This window comes from Lonchura striata, chromosome Z (assembly GCF_046129695.1).
Source record: "Lonchura striata isolate bLonStr1 chromosome Z, bLonStr1.mat, whole genome shotgun sequence".
Taxonomy (NCBI): Eukaryota; Metazoa; Chordata; class Aves; order Passeriformes; family Estrildidae; genus Lonchura; species Lonchura striata.
Window position 1 is genome coordinate 40,055,220 of NC_134642.1, and position 23,396 is coordinate 40,078,615.

Here is a 23,396-nt window from a genome sequence, read left to right on the forward strand (position 1 = left end):
ATACATCATTGGTCATCTTGGAAGCTCTCTCTCACAACAATAACTCCTTTGAGTTATTGTTAAATTGATGTTCCAAAACTGAAAGAAGAGGCTGCTGGTGTCCCAGACAACTGAAAACTAATAACCTTTAAATTTGGTTGCCAAACACCAGTAGCAGATCCCAGAAATAGGTCACGGAAGTTTCCTTAGTCTTTTACACAAATTTTACTCTTGTATTACAAGGATTTTTTTTTTTTAGCCAGGAACAATAGCCGCTGATTTAAATATATTATTTTCCCTTTAGCATTCTCTTGGAACATCACTGTAGAACTGCTATAAATCAGACAATTGTATATACACAAGGAAGACAGATGGGATAAATAGGTGTGCACTACATACATTGTTAAAGATGTCAACCACACAATGCTGAGCAAAAATAGAACCATCCCATATTACAGGTGATGTGGGAGTGCATACAGAGAGAGAAGACACAGCTGTCAAAGCACAGATCATACAAACAGGTGACATGGAGCTGACAATCCTTGTCAGAGCACTTACAAGTAAAACTTTTCTTCCCATACAGGGTTCAGATTCCCAAAGATTGTTTTTGTCCTCTTCTTTGTTTTACCCACTTGAACAGTTACATATGGATCACTGGATCCAGTCTTGTCTTTGGCCTGCAGACCCTGAGCACACACCACTGAAAGAAAAAAAGAAGGGTTACCAACACCCTGCAACAAGACAATATAGACAGGTGAAGCAGCAGCTCAAAACGGCCAGAGAAACAGTAATATCCTTCATAAAAACATTTCTGATGAGCCTCAGAGAGCAATTCTGATGAGCCTCAGCTCATGGTGCACTACAGCAATAGGGGGTATCTGCACCTGCCACCTGTATATGCACTCAGCAGAAAGACACAGAGGTCAGAGAAGCCCTCCTTCTATGTTACAATTTCACACCAACTCTCTTACTTGAGACTCTCAAGTGACACCAAGACGTCATGACTATCCCACTCACCGGTGATTGTGATCTTTGCTGACCATTTTGAGGTACCATCAAGTACACTCTGTTTCACTGTCTTCATCTGCTGAGCATGTGTCATTTTGCTCTCACAAAACACATCTCTGATCAAGTCAAAGATCTCAGGCTTGTTCCGCTCCCGGATTTTCATGCGATCCTTCATGGCCATGATGAAATTCTGGGTCCGGTCTTCAGTTCCATGCTTTGAGCTCTTCTCTGCTGCTCCTGTGTGCCAGAAAATATACAATGCTCATCAGGAACAAACACACACAAGATCACGTCTCACTGAATCTGGGCAGGGGGATCAAATCTACAAGTTAGCCTTCACATGATAGCTCCTGATACTGAGCTTTACACTCTGTTCCCAATGTTCTAACATGCATAGAGAACTTGGACCATTTGGAGGCAGAGGGTGTAGTTCCTCTATTATCTTGGTTATTTGATTGCCCTCCTAACAACAGGTTAATTTAATATCCTTACAGCAGAGGAACACCCAGGAATGAGGTTCTTAAATGAACAGCATGGCCTCTGCTCTCATCACTTTGCTATGAACAAATAAATCCTTGCTTAGGCAACTGCTAAGAGGACATAGGACCTCCATTACAAATAGTCCCTATGAGCTTGTCTCAGTGCTGCACTTCAGCACCAGAGAAGAGAAGCTCAGACGAATCCAAACTGCCGGCATTTTCTACCCATGTATGTCACAAAGCTCCCTGCTGAACTCAGAGTCAGTGCAAATCCAAGTCTCCTGCTGCCTGGAACCACCCTCTTTGCATCAGGTACCAAGCTGCACAAACATCCAGAATGCCTCTCCGGATGACAATCTATTTTATCAGTTCACACAGGGACAACTAAAATAATCCACTTCTAGAAATGCATAGGTATATTAACTGCAACAAATACCTGTAAGATAGCAAACTCAACAGTTCAAAACCTGGGCCATTATAAGCATCTAGTGCTATCATAGTGTTCAGCAGCTGGAAACACAAGAACCAGACACAGAGTCTGTAACTGCATAGGTAGTCAACTCCATCTGACAAAAGAGAAGCCTCTGATTGGTTGCATACCTCTTAAAAAATTTCAAAGTTGATATAATTGAGATAAGATGACTTCCACCACCAAATACCTCCTACTCAATTCTGACAGTCATTTTTACTGTCAAAATTTAGAAATTGACTACTGTTTCAGATGTGAGGCATGCATCAATAAAAGCACCAATGTGAGCTAACAGGGCAGGTAACTCAGGTGTGAAATGAAAAGCAGGAACTCGGGATTGCACACAGTCTCTCTGTACACTGTCTGCAGCAATTTCAAATTATGATCTTAAGTCAGATTAAGTTAAACCAGTACAAAAGTCCTGTGAGCACATTCAATCATAACCTTTCTGTTTAATATAATATACTTTTGTTTGTTTTTCTTCTCCAGGATAGTTTAATTAAAGTAAGCTTAGTCCCAGGAAAAAATGTCCTCATTCAGGTATTCACTGAATATTAAATTACCTTAAAAATATGTATTGAAGGAGGTGCAAGGTGTATGCAAGTCATCAATCCACAAAGATACATGAAACTGTTTTCTTACAGAAGTGAGCAAATATATCTGAAGTACCCTTGCTATAAGGAACTACAGTTTTGCATATGAAACTGTTTCAGCAGGCAGTGTCTAAATATGATAAAAGTCCTATGAATACATACACATACACGTACATAGAGGAGCCCAGCAGTACCTAACCAAAGAGAATAAAAACAGTTTCAGTTTGCAATAGACTGTAACCACTGAAGCGTCAGAAGTTCATTAAGGACACTGAGTACCAAAGCATGTTATTAAGGACCTGGGTGTGAAACAAGCCATAATTTTACATTACCTGAGTACTTCTTCATTTTCCTTGCTAGAGGTCTTGATATTCAGTATTTAATATAGTACAATAAAAAACCCATAGCCCAGAGTTTCCTGTTGTTGGCTTAAGATGAAATTAAATCAAAAATAGTGGAATTAATTACCCAGCCCTTGCTGTTTCTACTCACTGGTGATGCACCTAACATTTATTAAAGGAATAAGAAACTGAAATGATATTGGGGCTATGCTTTGAACTTCAGATAGAAAGTGCTATTCAGCTTTAACAGAACTAGGTCTCTTGAGGACAGAGATCACTCTATGCTTTATATGCAGAACTACAGAAAATTATGGGGAAATTGGGAAAGGCCAAACTGAACAATGTGCCTTTCCTAGCTGGAATTCTGAGATCTGTCATGATCCAAACAAATCAACTCTGCCCTGACCTTTCTGACTTCAAGGAAATTAAGAAGTAATTAAAACTAGCCTTAATACAAGTATTGCAGGAGTATCAAATGAGGCCTTATAATACAAGTTTGGACAAATGGAGGAATTCTAATTAAAAGCATATTTAACATCCCCACCATCTCCAGAGACCTTGCACAGTGTTATCCCTCTGCAATCCTAGCAGCAGTCCAGAACACCTTGGATTGCAGGATGTTCAAGCCATAACACACAGACTCCTACAGCCCTCTAGTCACTTCCAAGACTTGGCTCTGCCTTGTGACTCCAGAGGAAACCCCCTACCTCCACCCATGCTGCTTCCCCACTATACTCAAATAATTTGCTCAGGCAGCTTCATTATTCCTTCAGGTCTCTCTCCACCTGTAGAGACTGTGCCAGAATTGCAGGCAAAAGACTGAATCAGACAGATGCCTTATTTAACAATACAGACGAAGAAAGAACAGACAATGTCTGTTCTGCTGTCTCAACAACACACTCTTTTCTTAATTTTGACACCTGCTTCTTGGTACAAAACCAAGAAGGCTTCTAAACCAACCACTGGACGACTAATGGATGTGTTTTAAACGCAAAACATGTCACCATACTGAATGGCAGAGGGTGTTTTTCCTGCTCTTGAACTGGGATTGTTTCTTCAAGCTGCAAAGACTTTTTTGGTCAATGGATCAGCTTTTCAAATTCTGTGAATGGCAACAGAAAGACATTGGAATATGCAAGAAATGTGTACAGGTTTTGGGCTTTCCTTCTTCTCTAGGACAGAATGATCAGTCAATTTATGACTGGAAACAGAAAGCAAATATATCTATATTGGGAATTGTATTGCTACAGCTATTAGTAAACCACCAGTACTGTTATTCTATGCTTTAAGCAGAATTCAAGAAAGCAACACTGTCAGGATAGAAGGCAGCTGTTCAGTAGGCGGATAATGCTTAGAAATTATATATTCTTAAAACTTAAAATAGATATTCAAGTTTCAAATAAAGGTATCCTTCTTCCTTCTGTACAAATATTTTCCTACACAGGACTCTGGGAGCAAACAACTGTTTATCACCATGGCATCTAACCATCACTGAACTCAGAAGCCAAGATGATTAGCACATGATTTAATTCGTCTGACTAACCCCCCTACTCACTGACTCGGTTTCGGAACTGCAGCCTCTGAACTCAGAGTACATACACAAGTTTCTCACCAAAAAGCAACAGTCACACCTGCTTCACAGTCCTGAGTCAAAATGCATTGAGCAAAAAACCTAACCCTGAATTATACAGGCCTCTTACCAGGCTCTTGCTAACATAATGTCCTTCCCTTCCACCCTGTTAATAATTACTTCTCTGCGTTTTTTCCTTGGTCTCCTACTCGTCCAGCCCTGGATTTACTCCTTCTTTGATACCAGAATTGCCCAACCCATATTAATTCAGTTAGTAATATACCAATGCTCAAGGCAAAAGATAAAAGCTCAGTTTCCAAAAGCTCTTCATGCCCTGGACATGTTAAAGAACATCCCTCTATCTGCTCTCAGTCAAGTGAGAAAGGAAAAGTACCCATTCAGAAGAGACTTCTACTACTTCCAAGAATAGCAGATGGCTAAAAAAAAAAAAAAAAGGCACTGTCCCTTGAGCAAGTATTTATGAGCTTATGATAAAAAAGGTAAATGCCCTGTCATCAGAATAATAACTCTAAGTACCTACAACACTATGAGCCAGGAGGCTGCAGTACACATACTACAACTGATTCCAGGTTACTGCACTTTAGACACCACCAATTCATGGAATAGCCCTGCTGAAGCAGTCTGAAAATGGGGTTTGATTCAAATTACAAAAAAGTATTGCTGAGTTTTTCACCAGTGTAGTCCCACACTGATGATACATTTGTGGAGTGTATCAGATAAGTTTCTTAAAAACATAGAGACAAAGAAAAATACCCTCAGAAGACAGAATCAAACTTAATTCCACAAGACTTGGAGAATAATTTTCCCCAGAAAGGTATGAAGGATGGAAAATGGACAAACATCACATTCTAAATCTAAGGAATAAAACTCAGGTGTCTACCCAAAATTTTAAGGTATAAACAATGGAAAAGTATTTGTGACCAGCCTGAACATTCGTTTTACTCCAATGCAACATTTTCTGGAAGAATTAAACAGATTGAAGTGAATATATATCCTGAGGCATTAAGGTATAATCAATAGAATTGTATTTGTTACCAGTGTGAAAATTCATTTTACTCCACTGTAACATTTTCTGGAAGCCCTAAATAGACATAAGTGAAGATATGTCCTCAGAATGATTTGGGCTTTTTGTCGACAGCAACAATAAAGCTTTTGTTAGGAAAAAAATCCCTCCTGAGTTCAGTATACAAGAAATCTCAGTCTTGAATTTATGGGATCTCTAAACTGTTGTTTGTCCCCCAGACACTCTGTTTCTCATTCCTCAAACACAGACTATGTTCTTCACACATATGTATAAAAAGAAATTAAACTTCTCCATTTTCCTCTGGCTTCCTGGGTTCCAGTTAGAAGAATTTTAGCATGAACACACACCAGAGCAAAGAACACAGTTTGCCTGAAATTGCCTTTTAATACATTTCTAATATTGATAACAATTCTTTTCCCATTCCAGAGGCACATTCACCCCCTTCTCCAACTCCCAATACTATCCTGTCTTTTCTATCTTTTCATTACACAATTACCATCTCCAGCTTCCTCTACATCTCTACCCCAGCTAATGATACTTTCCATATTCACAGTGGGTAACCCTGCAGACTCTGCTCACAGTTTGTCTTCCTTGATTCCAGACACCTTACAAATAACTCAGTAAGTAAAATTTTTGTTTGGTTGGGTTTTACATTTCTACATGCTTCAAACATTTTAAGTGTGGTTGTTTCCTCCCTGTTTCTGTAACCCTGTATAATGAAGTATCCTGAATTTACGTTTTGAAAGACAATGTGAAAACATCTGCAAACTCCTGAATAAAATAACAAGTTCTTACTTAATGTTTTGTCATATATGAAAAGTAATTTCCAGTTGTTTCTTCTATTCTATGAAAAAACACACAGTATTACACATCCCACAGCCCACTGCATAGCATTATGTAGTTACTACTAGAGGTAAGAAAACCTTCCCCTATGGTTATTCTTCAGAGTCTCAGTTCCAGAGACTTCCAGTTCTCAGGGAGTCTGAAACACTGAAGTTGTCTTCTACTTCTACCTTTAATTTTCTCACAGTAAATTTAGCCCTTTTACTCTTGGTAAACAATAAGGTTAAAAGGATCATCTTACTCCCTGTAGCTTATCTCACTCTTCCCCAACATAGTGAAAGCATAAACAGGTTTGAACAAGGCCTAAACCAATTCACAGAGCCATCACTGCGAGCTATGAAACAGTATCTTTTGCCCCAAAAGGCTTTGAGACATGGATATCTCTAAACCGTAGTAGGTGCACTACATGCGGATCTCCTACACCTCTGCCCGGGCTCCAAAGCATCCCTTTAGAAACATTATATATACCGCCTTTTTTTTTTTTATTTTTTTGAAACAGTATGATTCCTTCCCTCCTGTCCCAGACTGCCAAGCATCTTTTTTGAAAGATTAAGAATCTTGTCTCATCCTCTCTTGAGACATTCTCATATTTCTCCCATTACTATTGAAGTCTCTCCAGTACCCATTCCCATCTGCAGTGTCCATTCTTGAACAGGGATAGGCACAACCCTCCTCTGCAGGAACATACCTCCTCCCAGTCATTAGCTATTGCTTTAATACAGAAGCTTTTCCCTGCTGTTTTCAACTTCAGGACCGCTATTCTGTACAACAACTTTGTGCCTGCTTCCTCTCTGCCACTGGTGCAAACCTAATCCTCCTCTGTTCTCCACAGATTTTTCCCTTATTGAGATATCACAACTCCCTTGCAACATTGCAGCATCATGGGTATGCACCTGCATCAAACCTAGATGCCTTGAACTTTTGAGCTTTTCACCTCAAATACTGAAAACTACCAGTTAGCAGAGAGTTCTGGTGAACTCCAGAAACAAAAATGTTATTCTCAGGAACTGACCCTGTGCATCAGACTGTGACAGAAAACTGAGCTATCACCAAACTACATTCTCCTGGACCAAATGCAACACCATATCTCTTTGCTTAGTCACAGGAAGGTCTCAACAAAGCCTAAGTGCCAGCGATGCAACCATTCAAATGCTATAGACTCACTTCCCACCCACCAAAGACAAATCTAGGACCACTAAGCAACTGGGGGACAGAGGAATTGGGCCAGGATCAGATGTGTCTTACAAATAAGCCATTGCAAATAGCCCTAGACCTAACTATGACAAATTTAAGACTTCACACACATCAAAAATACAAATATAAACAATATCCATTTGGGCGTTTTAAGAAGAGTCATAAGAAAAAACAAATGACCTATGATTCACTGGTGTCCCTTGCTGAATCACACAGCCTGGCTTTCCCAAACAGCCTAAGGGCAGACACAAGATCTGACTTTTTATATTCATAGAATTGCTGACAAGAATTTGCAGTAAGTCCCTCCATACTTCACAAACTTTTCCTGATTCCTTAGACTTAGTCCATCAAGCTACAATGACAGGAAAAGTGTAACAAAAAGAGCCACACCTTCCTAATCAACATTTAACACACATGGAAGAAATTTCTGTTCTATTTAGACTGAGATATTTTGCTTTCAAGCAGGAACATAAATTTGAGACTGAATTAAGGAATGGTATTTCAAGCAAACAAGAACAACTGGACCAAGGCAGATGCCTAAATGAATACTTTTTCTCTTTTTTTCCCTTCTTTAATTTAATTCTTTTTAAATTTCTCCACTGTTTGTGTAAGGTGTCATTTATTCTGCAAAGTTACAGAGCTCCTTGAAGAGATAACTGAGCTTTTTACTTAGTTTTTTTACACCAACAAAATAGTCAGAAATCCTAGCAGGAAGACAAAATACTGCCCCATATACTCAAACAACACCATTGTACCTGACTCATCATTTCTGTTAACTCAGCCCTAGGACTCTAAATTGGTTCAGCCAACCAGGCCTACTGTTGAAAAAACAAAATGCCTACCCCGGCTGCTGTTGGTACAGATAACCCAAGCCAAGTCCAAAAACTCTACACCCTAAGCAGGAGTCCAGTGCTGCTCTAAAAAGCTTAAAACAGTGTCTAAAAAGCTTAAAACAGTGACAGAGACTGACAGTTGGAACAAGCAACCTGATTGCAATACCAGGGCAGGGGAGACTGAACAAATGTCAGAATATTCAGCCTCATACCCTATTTATCCAATCCATACTTCAGTGCAGGATATGCTAGCAAATACACAACCTGAGCTAACACAAACAGAGCAAACAAAACAAAAAGCCAAACCAGCAAACAAAAAAATCAACCAAAACCAACAAACAGACATGAAAGAGTAAAGAACTAAGCCTTCTTTTAAAGGACATCAAGCACAATGCTGCGAAGTTTTTCTGCATCAGTGGAGCTGTCTGTGCCACTAGGAGGTAGGTTTAGCCCAATGGCACCTTTTCAGAAAACATATAGTCACTTTAATCACTGCAGCTTCACTGATCCCTGAGATATCAGCAGTACATTTAAGACAGCGCTGGCAACAATTTCTGGAACAGCCACACTCCACTGGCCACTACTCACTCTGCAGGCAGTCAGCATTGAGCAGGTCTTGGCACTTCTCGTGGCACTTGACCCCGCACTCCCCGCAGCGCATTCCCTGCCGCGCGATGCCCCACAGCAGCCCCTCACACTCGTAGCAGTAGGTAGGAGTTGTGGCTGTCCACACCTCAAAGTTGTGTGGGGTTGTACAAGAGATGGGGTAAATTAAGGCTTGCAAGGTCTTCTTATAGACATGAGATTTCTGCAAGGCAAGAGCACATGTAAACCAATATTCAGGGAGGTGACTGGGGCTATTTTTGCTGCTAAATGCAAGAGATTTACAGGAAAATGTATGGCCAGTATTATAAAGCTACACATTTGAGGTAGACAAATACATAAAATTTTTACATGCAGTGTCAGAGGACAACGGTCACCTTCCAAAAATGTTTCCCCAGGCATTAAAAAAATTGGAAGAAAACAATTAATGTTTGTGTATGGGAAATATATTGGATAAAGCAAGTTTCACACACCATCCCATATGGCAGATAGCACAGAAGGAAATGATGAGATTACTGAGATCAAGAAGTGCTTCACAATACCATCAAGGCAGATGATGTTTCTTGTGGTGTCCTATGCAGGACCAGGAACTGAACTCAATGATCCTGATGGGTACCTTTCCAACCCACCATATTCTGTGATTCTCTGTTTCTACATTTTTCAGGATTATATTTATACATTAAATATTACTTTTACATGTTTAGTTTCTTTGACCAAATTATACAGGAAGCTTTCTATCTATATTTCTAGACATCTGTGAAGCTGGCTCTGAATGTCAGAGAGCCAAATCTCTTTAATTTGCTTAGTAAGAATTAAGAGAAGTCAAGCAACCCTCCCACTTACCAGCTCTTCATCTTTAAGAGATGTTCTAGTAGCCATTGCTGAGGTAATTCCGGCTTTTCGAGACTGAACCAGTGACTAGGGAAAAAGAAAGTTTGTTATTCACCACCAACATTTACAAGTGCAATGGCATTACAGGCCCAGAGATGTGAGTGAGGGGACTCTGTCATGCCAGATACCAAATTGGCAATCTACTACTGCATTTACGTTCCTTCCTCATATCTCAGAGGAGTCAAATGTATACTCTGAAAGGTCTCCAGCTTGTTTCCATCTGTCCACAATCAGTGTCACGCTAGTAAATTTCTGTTGGTTTCTCTACAAGAACTGCCAGTGAAACCTGGGTTCCCATCTCCACTTTTACGTATTGGTAACAACAGTAGCCCTTCTACTGTCTGAAGTCACTACAACAGACTCACTTTTAAGTATCTAACTTCATTCATATTCAAAGAGAAATTATTTCACCAGCTTTACAAAGCATACAATATGCCAAAATGTGACAGGAAAGAGGTTGCAAGTAACAAGGATAAAAGAAAGGAGAGCGAGTTGGAAGCAGAGGTTTGAATGTGACGGTGTATCACATTCATCAGCCATCACTGAACACAATGAACTGCATTTTCCCTTCAGAGAACAGCCTTTCACATCATGCCAACATTGTCTTGCAGCTGTGGACAGCAAACTGCACTGTCTTTGCAGCACCTCAAAGCAGCATACAAGGGATTTCTAAAGCTGCAGAGAAGGATACTTAAAGATAGCAGCATTTGCTTTGAAATCATCCAACTCTATCAGTTTTGAACCACTTATATTGTGCTTTATGCTGTTTCAAGAGAAACTGAAAAAGTTCATTTCAACAGTGATGGAGCAGGACAGAGTGTTGGATATGCATTCACTGCAATAAGGCAGGTTCAAAACAAAAAGCAAAGAAGTAGAGGGGGAAATAACATAAAGTAAGGGATCTTATTCTGGTAAAGACTTGATGGATAGTCTTCACCTCCACTTACCATGGCCTGTGAAGAGAGAGAATGAATGCATTCAAGGGAAGTAACACAAGTTAATGCCATTATTGCAACGATTTAAGACACAAGCAGTTAGACACATACCAAGCTGCCCATGTATAAGCTGGCAGAAAAAATTGTATGCATCTTTTCCCATCAATTACAGGATATAGAAACTTAGGTCTTTGACCTGTTACAGCATTTATCTAAAGTATGAAATCATTACACATACTGAATGCAACCAATTAAAAAACCATTTGTCCTGCAGAAGCCTTATTAGTCAAACAATTTGCTCAGGCAGCTTCATTATTCCTTCAGGTCTCTCTCCACCTGTAGAGACTGTGCCAGAATTGCAGGCAAAAGACTGAATCAGACAGATGCCTTATTTAACAATACAGACGAAGAAAGAACAGACAATGTCTGTTCTGCTGTCTCAACAACACACTCTTTTCTTAATTTTGACACCTGCTTCTTGGTACAAAACCAAGAGGGCTTCTAAACCAACCACTGGACGACTAATGGATGTGTTTTAAACACAAAACATGTGACCATACTGAATGGCAGAGGGTGTTTTTCCTGCTCTTGGACTGGGACTGTTTCTTCAAGCTGCAAAGACTTTTTTGGTCAATGGATCAGCTTTTCAAATTCTGTGAATGGCAACAGAAAGACATTGGAATATGCAAGAAATGTGTACAGGTTTTGGGCTTTCCTTCTTCTCTAGGACAGAATGATCAGTCAATTTATGACTGGAAACAGAAAGCAAATATATCTATATTGGGAATTGTATTGCTACAGTTATTAGTAAACCACTTGGTTCTCATGTGTTCTCAATTCAGAAGTCTACTGGCAATATTGCAATTAGCTTTTAAAATCCAACCACATATCCTCTAAAATTCCAGCCTTCTGGTAAGCTGCCAGACCTCACACGGACATTATAACTTTCCCTAAGGTATGTAATTTTTAGCAAAACCTTTTAAAACTACGTAGGCCTGAAAACAATCAAATATTTTGTGTAAAACAGAAAGGATAAAAACATGAAAAATACCCTAATTCTGTGAAATTAATGAAATTGTCTACAAAACCATAGCCTCATTCTCACTGAGATTTTTCAAGTAGTACTCCTAACCCTTTAGCATAAGAATTAATATAACAAAATGCTTGAGCTTCTAGAAGTGACAATGAATGTGCCCATATATCAAGAAAGTAAAGCCAGCTGTGTAAATGCTGTGTGGCAGAAGAGAAACAAACAAATCTCTTACCAGATCACTGACAAGTGGAATTGGCTTTTTTTTGCGCAGATCAGGCATGCTATCGATGCCATAGAGACCACCCGCAGGCCTGGAAATTCAAGAGGAAAAAAAAAAAAAACAAAATAATTAATTTAGAGTTGGGAGGGATGAAGAGGGGGATGCATTACTGGAGCAACGAAAACAGCCAGAATATTATACCTAAGAAAGTGTAAAGTTAATGCTAAAAACGATTAAGTGTTTATCTTCTTTGCACGCAACAATCCAGACATTCCTGCCTGGTGTTGGTGGTTAGGAGGGAGCACGTCAGAGAGGATCAGCCCTGGGGCAGGATGCTGCCATCTTCTGATTCTAATCTAGAACACTTAATACTGGCCCTTGAGGACTATATAATTATTAGGAAAAAACTGACATCAGAGGAGGAAATATTTTTATTACTATAAAAGAGACCATTTGTGGTGCTCAGCATTTCAAGCCATGCAGACCTGTACAGACAAGAGATGCATTTGCTTGCAGAAGTGACAATGGAGCAAAAGGGCAATTACAGCAGCAACAGAGCCTGATGAAATAAAACACTCTAACCTACTTCCTTCCCAATGAGACCAGCCTGGATAATTATACCTGGATCCTAACACTTACTGGTAACTCCACATGGATATAACCCTGTCCTTGAAGATGGTGTCTTAATCCAGCTTAATGGCCTCCAGTAAATGCATCCATTTCCAAGGACTTGAGATAATGCTTTTTTCCTAAAGTTGGAAACTGAGCACATACCTCTCTGCTATACCTTCCTTCCCACAATGAACACCCAGCCCAGCAGGCAAAATCCACAGCACCTTTCAGCATCTCTCTCACCCTCCCTATCTCTACTCTGGTCTCAGGCCTTGCTAACATTAAGAATATAGTTTCTGAGGTCTTCTTGATTACAGAGAACAAAGGATTACAAAGGAACCCTTTGTCTCTACATCCTTAGCCATTTGTCTTCACTACTTGCCACTCTGGCTTACATGTTTTGGTATTTGTGTGATAAACTGGCTAGCAATTTCAGCCTTGTTATTTTGTTGATTTGGTACAACATAACCAGTCAAAATGCTCTGCAGGAAAATTACAGGAAAAAGGAGTATGGGACAAACTGTTCATACAGCCATAAAAACTACCTTTCAAAACAATCTACCAATCAAAACAATTGTAATAGTATAATTGACTTTTTTGATGGGGTGTAGGAGGGTGATGTGTCCCAGCCATGGCTGAGCTGACAGCTGCTGCTGGTTGAACAAGCCTGGTGGGAAGGTGAGCAGTCATATGTAACTGCAAAAGCCATGTCAGCTATACAGTTTTCACTGTAAAAGTGAAATCCTGGAAAAAGTGAAACACTGGAAATCCTCACAGTGAGGCCACTAGAGGCTATTATTGACTAGAGGCTATTATAATTTTTGATAAATAATTCCAGAAAAACTTTTTGATCAAGTCATACTGCAAAAAACCCTTATAACTTATCAGAGAAAAATGACACCCACATAAAGAAGTAAGAAGTATGTTTATATCGCCACATTTGTCTGCTGCCCTTATGCTACAAAACCTTTCTGATACTGGTGATACTGTTCTGGAGTAAAATAGGTGACATGGGAGACTACTCAGATGATGCAAAGAATCCCAGAATTACTTAAACCACAACACAGCTTATTAATTAGCTTTGCATCAAGGATTTGTGTAAATCCCTTGAATTATGAAAATATATATAAAATTGAAAGGGAGAGTATATAACCTGAAAAGATGCAACAACTCCAGAGTTAATGCTCCTGCTAACAGATTTTTCCTACAAGATTTCAGTTTTGTTTTCTAATTTAATTGAAAGGAAACTGTGATACTCTGACATTTCCCATGAAAGAAGAAGAACATTAAAACTACTTTATAAATTCAAGATGAGCATATATAAATTATTGTGGTTGAGAAATATGTCTAGTTACGACTAGATAGATTAAGTTTCGATAGATTTAGTTTTGATAGATTGAGGTTTATGAGAGAAACAGTGGTAAGCCAGGATGACAAACATATTTGTCACTGAAGAGAGGTGTCCTAGTACCTATATATTTACACACCCAGATGACCTGCTTTTAGCTTGTTAATATTAATAAAAACAATTCAGCAACAGTTCCTAATTTTCAAAAGTGTTGTGGTTTTAGCTATCTCAGTCCTTTTATTCAAGCACAACTGTTACATTGCTTAATAACAGAAGAATTGACAGTGCCTCAAATATGCACAGTGCAGTTTTATATGTAATAGGGTAACTCTCCACTGCAGTGGATGTAATATTTATAGCATTATTATGGAAAGCTATATTGAGGAGTGAATAGCATTTCTGTATGAGAAAATAATTTGCACTGATAAATAAAAGACATAGATATGAGATACTACACTCAGAGATGGATCCATAATACCAGCTGTACCTTTTTTTTTTTTAAGTGTTATCTCCAAAGCCAGTCATTACAGACAGGGAGCTCCTGTTACATTCTACTATAAATGAAAATTGCTTGAAGCATGTATTCATCTTTTAATACAAGTTGTATCACACAGAAGCTTCCATTAAATCTTGACAATCTAAGCAAGCTAAGGTGATTTGCAATGACAGAGGGTGAATATTTCCTTCAAAGGACACCACAGCTCTAATCTTCCCATTCAAAGAACAGCTCCAAACAAAATCTAATATACTTTGAGGCTAATAAGCCAAAATATGGCTAAGGGCAAAATTAAAGGTTTACCACTCACAACCATCTTCTCTGGAAATCCCTTGCACAGGATGACTGAGTACGACAAACGTTTGTCAAAACTACATTAGCCAGACTGTTTAGCTGTATCTTGCATAGAAAAGAAAAAAACTTACAGACCATAGCAAATAATGCCTCTAATTGACAACACATGTTTAAGTAATTCAGAACTTGTAGGTGTATCCACCTTTCAGGCTAGGAAACCAATAAAGGCATGAACCAATAAACCGAGTACACTGCCTCCTTGTTAAAGCAGAAGAAGGTGCTGTTTATAGTTACAATAAATCACTGCTTCCTGCTCCTGCAAATTGCCAATTCTCCAGCAGCCCACTCACTAAGTCCCAGGTTCCTTGGGAAAAGCAGAGGGTTGCTAGGCAGCTCCAGGCATCCGCAGGTGAAGACTTGTGGGAATACCGACACCACAGAACAATGACTCCAAAAGGAAGCTTCCTTCAGTAGTATGAGAATTAACTTAGGCATGTAGTAAGCCAACGTCTGGCTGAGATTTCAGGGTGACTCTTGCTTCTGCTGTCTGACAGCTCCTAATGGGTGCCCCACCATCAAACCAAATCACCCTGACCATGTACCAGGCACATAACCTGTAAAATGTGTCACTGTGTTTTTCCTGCCAGGAGACCCCAGGGAAGCTGCCATGCTGGCAACTATTACCACAGAGTGTCATATTGCAATTGCAAACAGAATTTGTCTGCTTCATTTGCTGCAAGCAGTGTGTTGTGGAGAGAATGCACAACCTGGTCACTCTCATCTGTGCAAAACAGGCATGATGAGCAATGCTTTAAAAATACAAACTGCAATAATTTCTAGAGATAGAGCAGTTTTAACTACTACAAGAATAATTGCAAATACAGAAGGCTCCCCCGAACTTATCATCTTCTTTTAAGAGCAGAAGATGCAGCACTCCTTCAGAGCTACCTTTCCCCTCTGCTGCCACTAATGACTGATCCAGGAGAAAGGATTTCATGGGGACCACTCTGAGGTGCTCAGTAGCAATTATTTAATACTGCTGCCATAAGCACTTGCCACCACCACATTAGAGATTATACATTGCAACTATAGCCTTGCTCTTAACCACAGGTCTCTTTGGAAGAGCTGCACATCCCACCTCCACTGCTAAAGAACAGACTGAAATACAGCAGCAGCCTGGCCTTCAGTGAGGTTTGGCCACTTGATTATTTTATTAAAAACATAATAAATGCTATTTTTACTTTACTTGAACTGCAGATTTCTGAAGTACACTCTAATAAAAAACACAGGGCTAAAAGGTCTCAAAATACCACTTACCCTCCTTTGAGCCAGGGTGGTTTTGAAGGATCAGCCTCATCTTGGCCCTGAAGTAGGAAAAGGGAGAAAAAAAAAACAACATGAAATAAGTTTCCAGAAAAAACAGAAAAAGTGTTTTTATTGTATTCTTCAGAAAGGGTAATAGACCACACTGCATGCAGGCATATGCATACAGAAACTCATTCAAAAGCACCTTCAGCAACCAAGATGCCAGGGTAAGTCATATAGACAGACAGACTATGCAATTTCATTGAACAGCCTGGACTGGAATCTGAAGAGCCTGTTCAGTGCAAGTCCTCATACAAAAGGTAGTCTTGAAGACAAAGTTTTTCTTTTTTTCCAACTCCAACGAGTTATTGGAGAGCTCCTGTTACTACAGGTCACGACTTAACATGAATGTGGTCACAATGAAGATGTTATAAATTAAAAGTCCTTGTATGAAGTGCACAAATGATAGACTAACAGGAATCTCTGTATGAACACTTGTGAGCTTTGCTCGTGCCCAAATGCAAAGACTCTATAGTCTCCTAAGCAGAGAGGTCCCATTACAGTTTCATTCATTTATCTGAAAGCATTTAATTTCTAACAGGCATGAAACAAGGGCCATCACCTGCAGGTCAACTGGGATCCCACAGTGTGATGGAAAACACCACAGACTGCAAATGTGGGGATTCATATTTATGAATTCAAACCAAGTTTTTATGTTCATATTAAGACTACATTTATAGAGTGTTTCTCCATGGATCTTGAGTGGACTAATTAGAAGTAGTAAGAATTTAAACATTTCCAATGTACCTGGAAGAAACAATAGGTTCTGCATAAGGGAAAAATAGCTACCCCTAACTGGAAGCCTCTTAGTTTCAGCTCACAAGTCATATGCTCTCCTGCACTCCCTGAAAGAAATGCTGCTTCCACAAAGGACTAAGCAGGTCACGATGCTAATAGCTAAAACTCCAGCCTCAGATAATCATATCTGCCAAGAGAAAAACGAGGCTGCAACTTGCACACAGTGAAAAATAAAGTACTTCAGCCATGGAACTCAAAACCTGAGAGTCAACAAAGTAAAGGAGCTTGAGTCAGGAAATAAGATCCAACTTTATGCAAGATAAAGGAACACAGCCTCAGAAGAAAGTTCTTTTTCTTTTTCCTCTTTTTTCCCTAACCTGTGCTCTGTGTGAGTTGTGCAACCATATACTGTTCACAGGTGACAAAGACTCACAAGAAGAGCTGAAATAACCAAGGAAAGAAGTTCTCTTTGAGGTAACAACTTGAACAGAAGCAAATGTCCAAACTTTGTATTTTTGAGACCTACAAATTAGGGAATTGTCAGATTTAAAGACTACATATTAGTAATGTTTATTATTTTGTATTTAAACAGATTGAACAGAACAATGTTATCCATAATGGAATGGACACGATCAGGCAGGCCTGCAGAGCAGGAAGGGGCCCAGACCTACAGTCCAGTACCATGCACATTTCCCCACAACTGCAGCAGCACACCAGGGTCCACCAAGCTTTGTTACCAAAACCCCTTAGCCTGAAATCTGCATTTTCTCCAAAGGGATCTGAACCAACTACTGGTCAAGAGAGATTTCATGAAGTAAATGCAACCAGATCCTTCTAAGCATACAGTGGAAGACATCTCTACCTTTGCATCTGAACACTTGGAAGAACTGTGCTTAGAAAGTAACACTAAAATGGACAATGGTTTCATTCTGAACTGAGCTTGAGACTGATGGCTCAGCTGTGCTGAATGACAGAGTGACAAAAGCAAAATGGCAACATTGATGACAGGAGTCAGTAACAACAAAGTTTTTAATCATTTTATGTCAGAATGAAATGTGACATATCTGAGACATTAACAGACCACAAAACAGTATGTTCACTGTAGACTGGAGACCACAAGAGCATCAAGAATCTGGGAAAAAGGAGGAATGAAAGATAAAGGGAAAGCTGTTACCTAGTTAAGAAATTTCCTACAGGCAACCACAAGTGAACAGAGAACAGCCAGGAATGTGGACATGGGGAGGGCAGAAAGTATGATCAGGAAACAAACCTACATCATGTCCTAGATTTGTGATGTACAAAGTAAAACTTGCCAGAAGCTCCAGATTATTTAAAAAAAAAAAGAGCAAAAATAGAATGTATTTTTACCAAGCCTTTCAGACATGCAAATAAAACAAAAGGCAGAGCTTCTCTAGCATCAAGATTGAAAATTATCTGGGCATTAACAGCACAGAACAAAAGAAAGAGCTTTCAGGAAGTGGCAATATTGATGCAGGGCCAAAGCAGGTGATGGCTGTGTGAAAGCAGGAGTTATCACCTGCTGAAAGCAAAGTAAAGAGCTCATTTGTTCCAGGCAGCCTTCTACCTGAGAAAATGCCAAGAGAACCAGCACCTGACATCCATCAAACCAGGGCTGATGCCTTGGGACTGTAGAAGAGCCAGTGCAGTACTCACAGTTAAAGTGTGTATGTGTAGAGGAGGGAAATGTGATCCAGATTAGTGTAGGACCATTACTGGCTTCAAAGGCTTGAAAGGGTTCTGAGCAAAAATGAAGGAAAGAATTAAGATGGAGGATATTGAAAAACAGGAAAAAATATAACAGAGGCACAACCAAATTTTCCCCAGTTTTGTTTCACAAAGCAACTATTTTTCTCTAACCATAAAATGAATGATGAACTGAATTTTCATTTCAAAAAACAAAACCTTTTGATGCAGTGCCATATGACGTTAATAAAGTCCGGATAAGCTGAGGAGGAGGAAGGAGCTTTCAGGTGGATAAACAAGTAACTGTAACTGAGCCAGCCATGGACAACGCAATAAGGAAGCTGGTGGGAGTAAGTAGGATCTGCTGATAAAATCTGGAAATGACAAACCCAGAATTATTGACACTGAACTCATAGGTCCAGTAGAAAGAACTGACAGCAGTAAATACTGCAACAATGGAGGATCAAACATGGAAAAAATGGCAAGGTCAAAGCCACAAAGGCTGCCATGAATTTGACTGCATACAAGGTGTTTCAAGTGGAGAAAAGCATGAAACAATGGATTTGAGTTCTAGTCATCACACTGACTATAAGCCTTTATGATATAGCCAGGCAGGAAGAGAACATAATCCACAGAGTAAGTCCAATGAAATGTCTCCACAAAAGTAAAAGCATAAATACTTTTGTACTAAGTTGACATGATTTCTTCAGAAAAGCATATGGAATCTTTTTATTCTGCATCAAAGTAAAAAATAATCACAAAGGAAAATGGCAAAAGCAGCTGGAGTATGTAAACACAATCCTTTAAGAAGAACAAAACTTCTTACTTCTTACTTGCTTACTCTAGCAGAAAGAACCATTTCCTCTGTTTGTTCAACAGGCAGGTGAATGGGAGAAGAACTGCAGCTAAACAGAGGATGAAAATTCAAAAGTGTGTTGCAACGACAGCTCTGTAGAAGCCTTTCCAAATGAGAAGCAGACACCAAACCATAACAGTTCTACAGAATGACATTTGGAGGTGTATATAAAGAGGCAATGGAATAATATCACACAGTGGCAGTCACCAAGAAGTCCTCTGCAGTCCCTCCTTGCACTGACAAAGTCAGTCAAAGAACCAGAGTAGTCAAAGAACCAGAGGCTGCATTAGCTACATGTGCTGGCATGAGGGTTTAAGACATCTCCAGCAATACCAGCTAAACAAAGTAATCCACAGTTTGCACCGCTCTTGGTGGTAAGAACTCTTCATATGTTCTTCCTCACTTAAAGAAAGCAAACACCATTCTTGTCCATCCAGATGGATTTGCTGCAGGTGGAGAGTTTCGATCTCCCCAGAGGCAGCACTCATGCCAGCACACAGCAGGGCTCCAGCAGCTGCCCTGGGACTTGTCACCAGCCATGGGTCTCCTCAAGTTCAGCCCGCACCAGCAGCCTGAGCTGGTCAGACTCTGGGCAAGCAGCAGAAAAAACAGGCAGGCAGGAAGAACACTGCAACACCTGTGAGAGTCTTTAGCACTCTTTCCCAAAGACAAATGAGAAGGCAAAGAAACATTTAACACCCTGTCATCCATCCACATGCTGCAAGTCACATTAAGTGTTTTGCTGGCTTATGGCCTTCCCTGCATAGCTCTATCACTCGATCTTTCCTTGAAAGCAGCCACATCAGACTGAATCTGAATTTTTTTTTAACTTCCAGTAAGCACATAAAAGAGCACTGAAACAATGGAGAAACAAACATGTAAATAAAACAGGCCATCACATCCTTATTTGATTTTTTTAATTTCAGATGCAGGTGGATGTCATTTTTATACCTATCCAACAAATACTTTAAAATGGGGAAGTGCTTGTCACCCCTAATACTGCAGTATATTCACCCACAGTAAAGCATATCGTAACCAGCTGCTGAAAGTCTTCTCCAAGTAATTAAAGTCTCTTATGAACGAAGAATCAGTTAGAAAAACAATGCCAGTGACAGAGCAGCATAAATTTAAGGCCCTGGATTAAACAAGGCAACAGACATGGTTACTTAAGGCAAAGTATTCAGTCATAGGGAAGGCAATGTTTGGTGAAGCCTATAAAGCCAACAACAGGAGTTTTGCTTACTCAGGAGAACCAGCAGCTGGGCTTACAAGTATCAAAAAGTTATTTAACAAAGCTGCAATTTTAAAATTTTGCAAATTCTTTCACACACAAAAAGATACTTTAATGGACAGAACAAACAATTATGCACTTCTGTAGAAGCAAAAGTCCATAAACTGGACAGAGGAGCAAAAATATAAATAAAATAAGAAATCACAGTCTGTAGCAGCACAAGGAAAAGGAAGAACATCCACAGATCTGATAGCCTTTTATATAAATCTAGTTCTCCACATAAAAGGCTTCCTAACAATGTAATTTTTCATCACATCTAAGTACTGTCTAGCACATTATCCTCTTAAAATATAAAACAGATGTAAAACATGTAAAGCTGCTTTATGCTGCTTTATTTAAACAGATGAAAAGAATCAATAATGACATCTTATTTGTTTCGAAAATCATCCTAACTTGTTTTCAAATATCATGTTTTATTATCAGACCTCAAAACCCTCAGTTAGATATAGGTTAATCTGAATCAGGCTAAAACAAGGAGCAACTGACTAAATTAAACTTCTAGTCATGCCTAATTAGAGCATTTCTTCAGTGGCATTAACAGAGTCAGACTAAACTAAATCTTCCCAATTAAGTCAGTCTTGTGGTTCAATGTCTTCATTCACTCAAGTATGCTGTATTTTACATGGAATCCAAAGCTTCAACAAGTCAAGGTATTATTTAAAATTCATTCTGTATTCCGCAACAGCATCCATTTAGTAAGGGCTGAAGAGCCCCAAAGGAAGCTCCTTCCAACTGATACATCATCAGCACCACCTTTCCAGCTGCCTGATGGAACAGTTTAAAGGAGCTTACAGTGGTTTTGCACTGAAGTCAAAAGGGGACTGAATTTAACACTGATATTTGACACCAGGTATCTCTGTATTCCTGAAAAAGCATTAATTGACAGATATTTAACAGTAAGAAGGAAACAAAACTGCAGACATATGAGCCAATAAAGCTTAGAAACACAAATACATCAGACTCAAGGGATGACATCTTCATGGAGGCCCAAAAATATGTGCAAGGCTCAGCTTCTCCTGGAAGCCAGTTCTGCCTTATTTATACAACTACAGGAGAAGGGGAAGCACAGCAGGCACTGAATGCACACAGCACAGAGTCACGAAAATAAAAGAGCTGAGATTCCAAAAGCCGGTAATTTCTCTACATGAGATACAGTTGCCAACACAATTGTTGATACAGCACACAGAAGTAAACAAAACAATTCTGCAGCTCCTCCTAGGAGGAAAGAGTTACCTGTTGCCCACAGGATAATGAGCAGAGAGGTATAAATCTAGCTCTCAGTCCATGACTAGAAAGACAACAACTCTAGGTATTAAGGAGAAGGTTCCGCCCTTCCCATGGGCAGGGCCCTGCTCAAAGCAAAGTGATTACCTAAAAAGGCATGGGACCTGCAGTAGACATCTTTCAGCATCGAGGTTTGATTAATCTCGCTACTACAGCCTAGACACACTATTGACTTTAATTGATGAAAGTAGACAAGTCAGACAGAGATGAGATGAGATGAAATAAAATCATATAACTGAAGAAAAACGAGGAAATACTTGGTTTAAACAAGATTCATAAAGAAGAAGACTGGAAAAGACAGGACGAACAACTTGTCCTCTGCTAATGAGGTGCCTGTGCACAAACACATACACCCCACAGAGCACCAAAGGGAGGAGATCACTCCAAGCATTCATGTTTTCTTTTCCTCTTTGTACAAGGTCATAGGCACTGAACAGACTCTTAACTCATACAAAGTGTTAACAATGCCTCAGACAATCACGACATGCTAAACTGCATCTCAGTGCCTCAGCAGGAGCAGTTGGCTACAGGAAGACAGGACAAGCACACACAGCGGTTTCAGAAAGAGATGCTGGTTACAAGGGACAACATGTACAACCTGGAGCTCTCCTCTACCTCCTTCTGCAAGAAAGAAAAAAAAAAAAAAGACAAGAAGGAGAGGAACAAAAGTTAGTAGATCAGATTTCTGCCATGAGTTCTGTAAATTATTTTATAGAAATTGGGGTAAACGTTTGCCTCAAGCTGATAACATGTTCATGCAGCAGAGTTTTCCCATGTGTTTCCTGGGACATGCACAAGACAATTAATTTCTAACAGACAACTTCAAGTTAAACTCATCAAATTTCATCCATAACTGCACATGCATTAAAATATATAGTTTTGAGAGCTCTTTTTAGAGCTACTGTTCCTGATTCATCGAAGAATTTTAAGTAATCTTAACACAGAATTGGAGCCGTCATTTATCATACAGGAAAAAAACACTGGATTTAATATAAAGAGGAACAAATTTGTTCCCTTCTCCCCCAGACTGCATCCACTGCCTGCATTCCTGCATCTGAAACATCCCCCCTGTTCCCTTCCTCACTCCCTGTATATTTTGCCCAATACGAGGAAACTGGCAGCTCCCACGGAACACATTTTGCTTTTGCAAGCATCATAATGCAGAGAGATATTTTCTGAGTTTATCTATCTAGGCAATTTTCCTCTGATCAAAAAAAAAAAAAAAAAAAAAAAAAAAAAAAAAAAAAAAGAAGAAAAAAAATCCAGAAGCCTCCTACACTAAATCTCATGTTTATGGATAGGCAATTTCAAGGCTAGTAAAGTTACATGAGAGTCATACTCAAAACTTCCGGTACAGACATCGTATTTTTTA

The 23,396-nt window shown here is 39.4% G+C and overlaps 1 protein-coding gene across 7 annotated transcripts in view; it reads right to left on the minus strand.

Moving 5' to 3' along the window:
* UNC13B (unc-13 homolog B) overlaps positions 1-23,396 on the minus strand; it is a 206,046-nt gene that overhangs the window by 68,178 nt on the left and 114,472 nt on the right. For 5 of the 7 annotated variants that reach the window (XM_031507422.2, XM_021554687.2, XM_077790530.1 and 2 more), the window contains 7 exons: positions 22,623-22,645; positions 16,104-16,150; positions 12,049-12,127; positions 9,801-9,875; positions 8,943-9,162; positions 997-1,224; positions 538-679 (listed from right to left, as the gene is read on the minus strand). In XM_031507422.2, the coding sequence (XP_031363282.2) occupies positions 538-679; positions 997-1,224; positions 8,943-9,162; positions 9,801-9,875; positions 12,049-12,127; positions 16,104-16,150; positions 22,623-22,645 (814 nt within the window). The remainder of the gene's footprint in view (positions 1-537; positions 680-996; positions 1,225-8,942; positions 9,163-9,800; positions 9,876-12,048; positions 12,128-16,103; positions 16,151-22,622; positions 22,646-23,396) is intronic. The other 2 variants (XM_021554690.2, XM_077790533.1) reach the window with 1 other exon arrangement.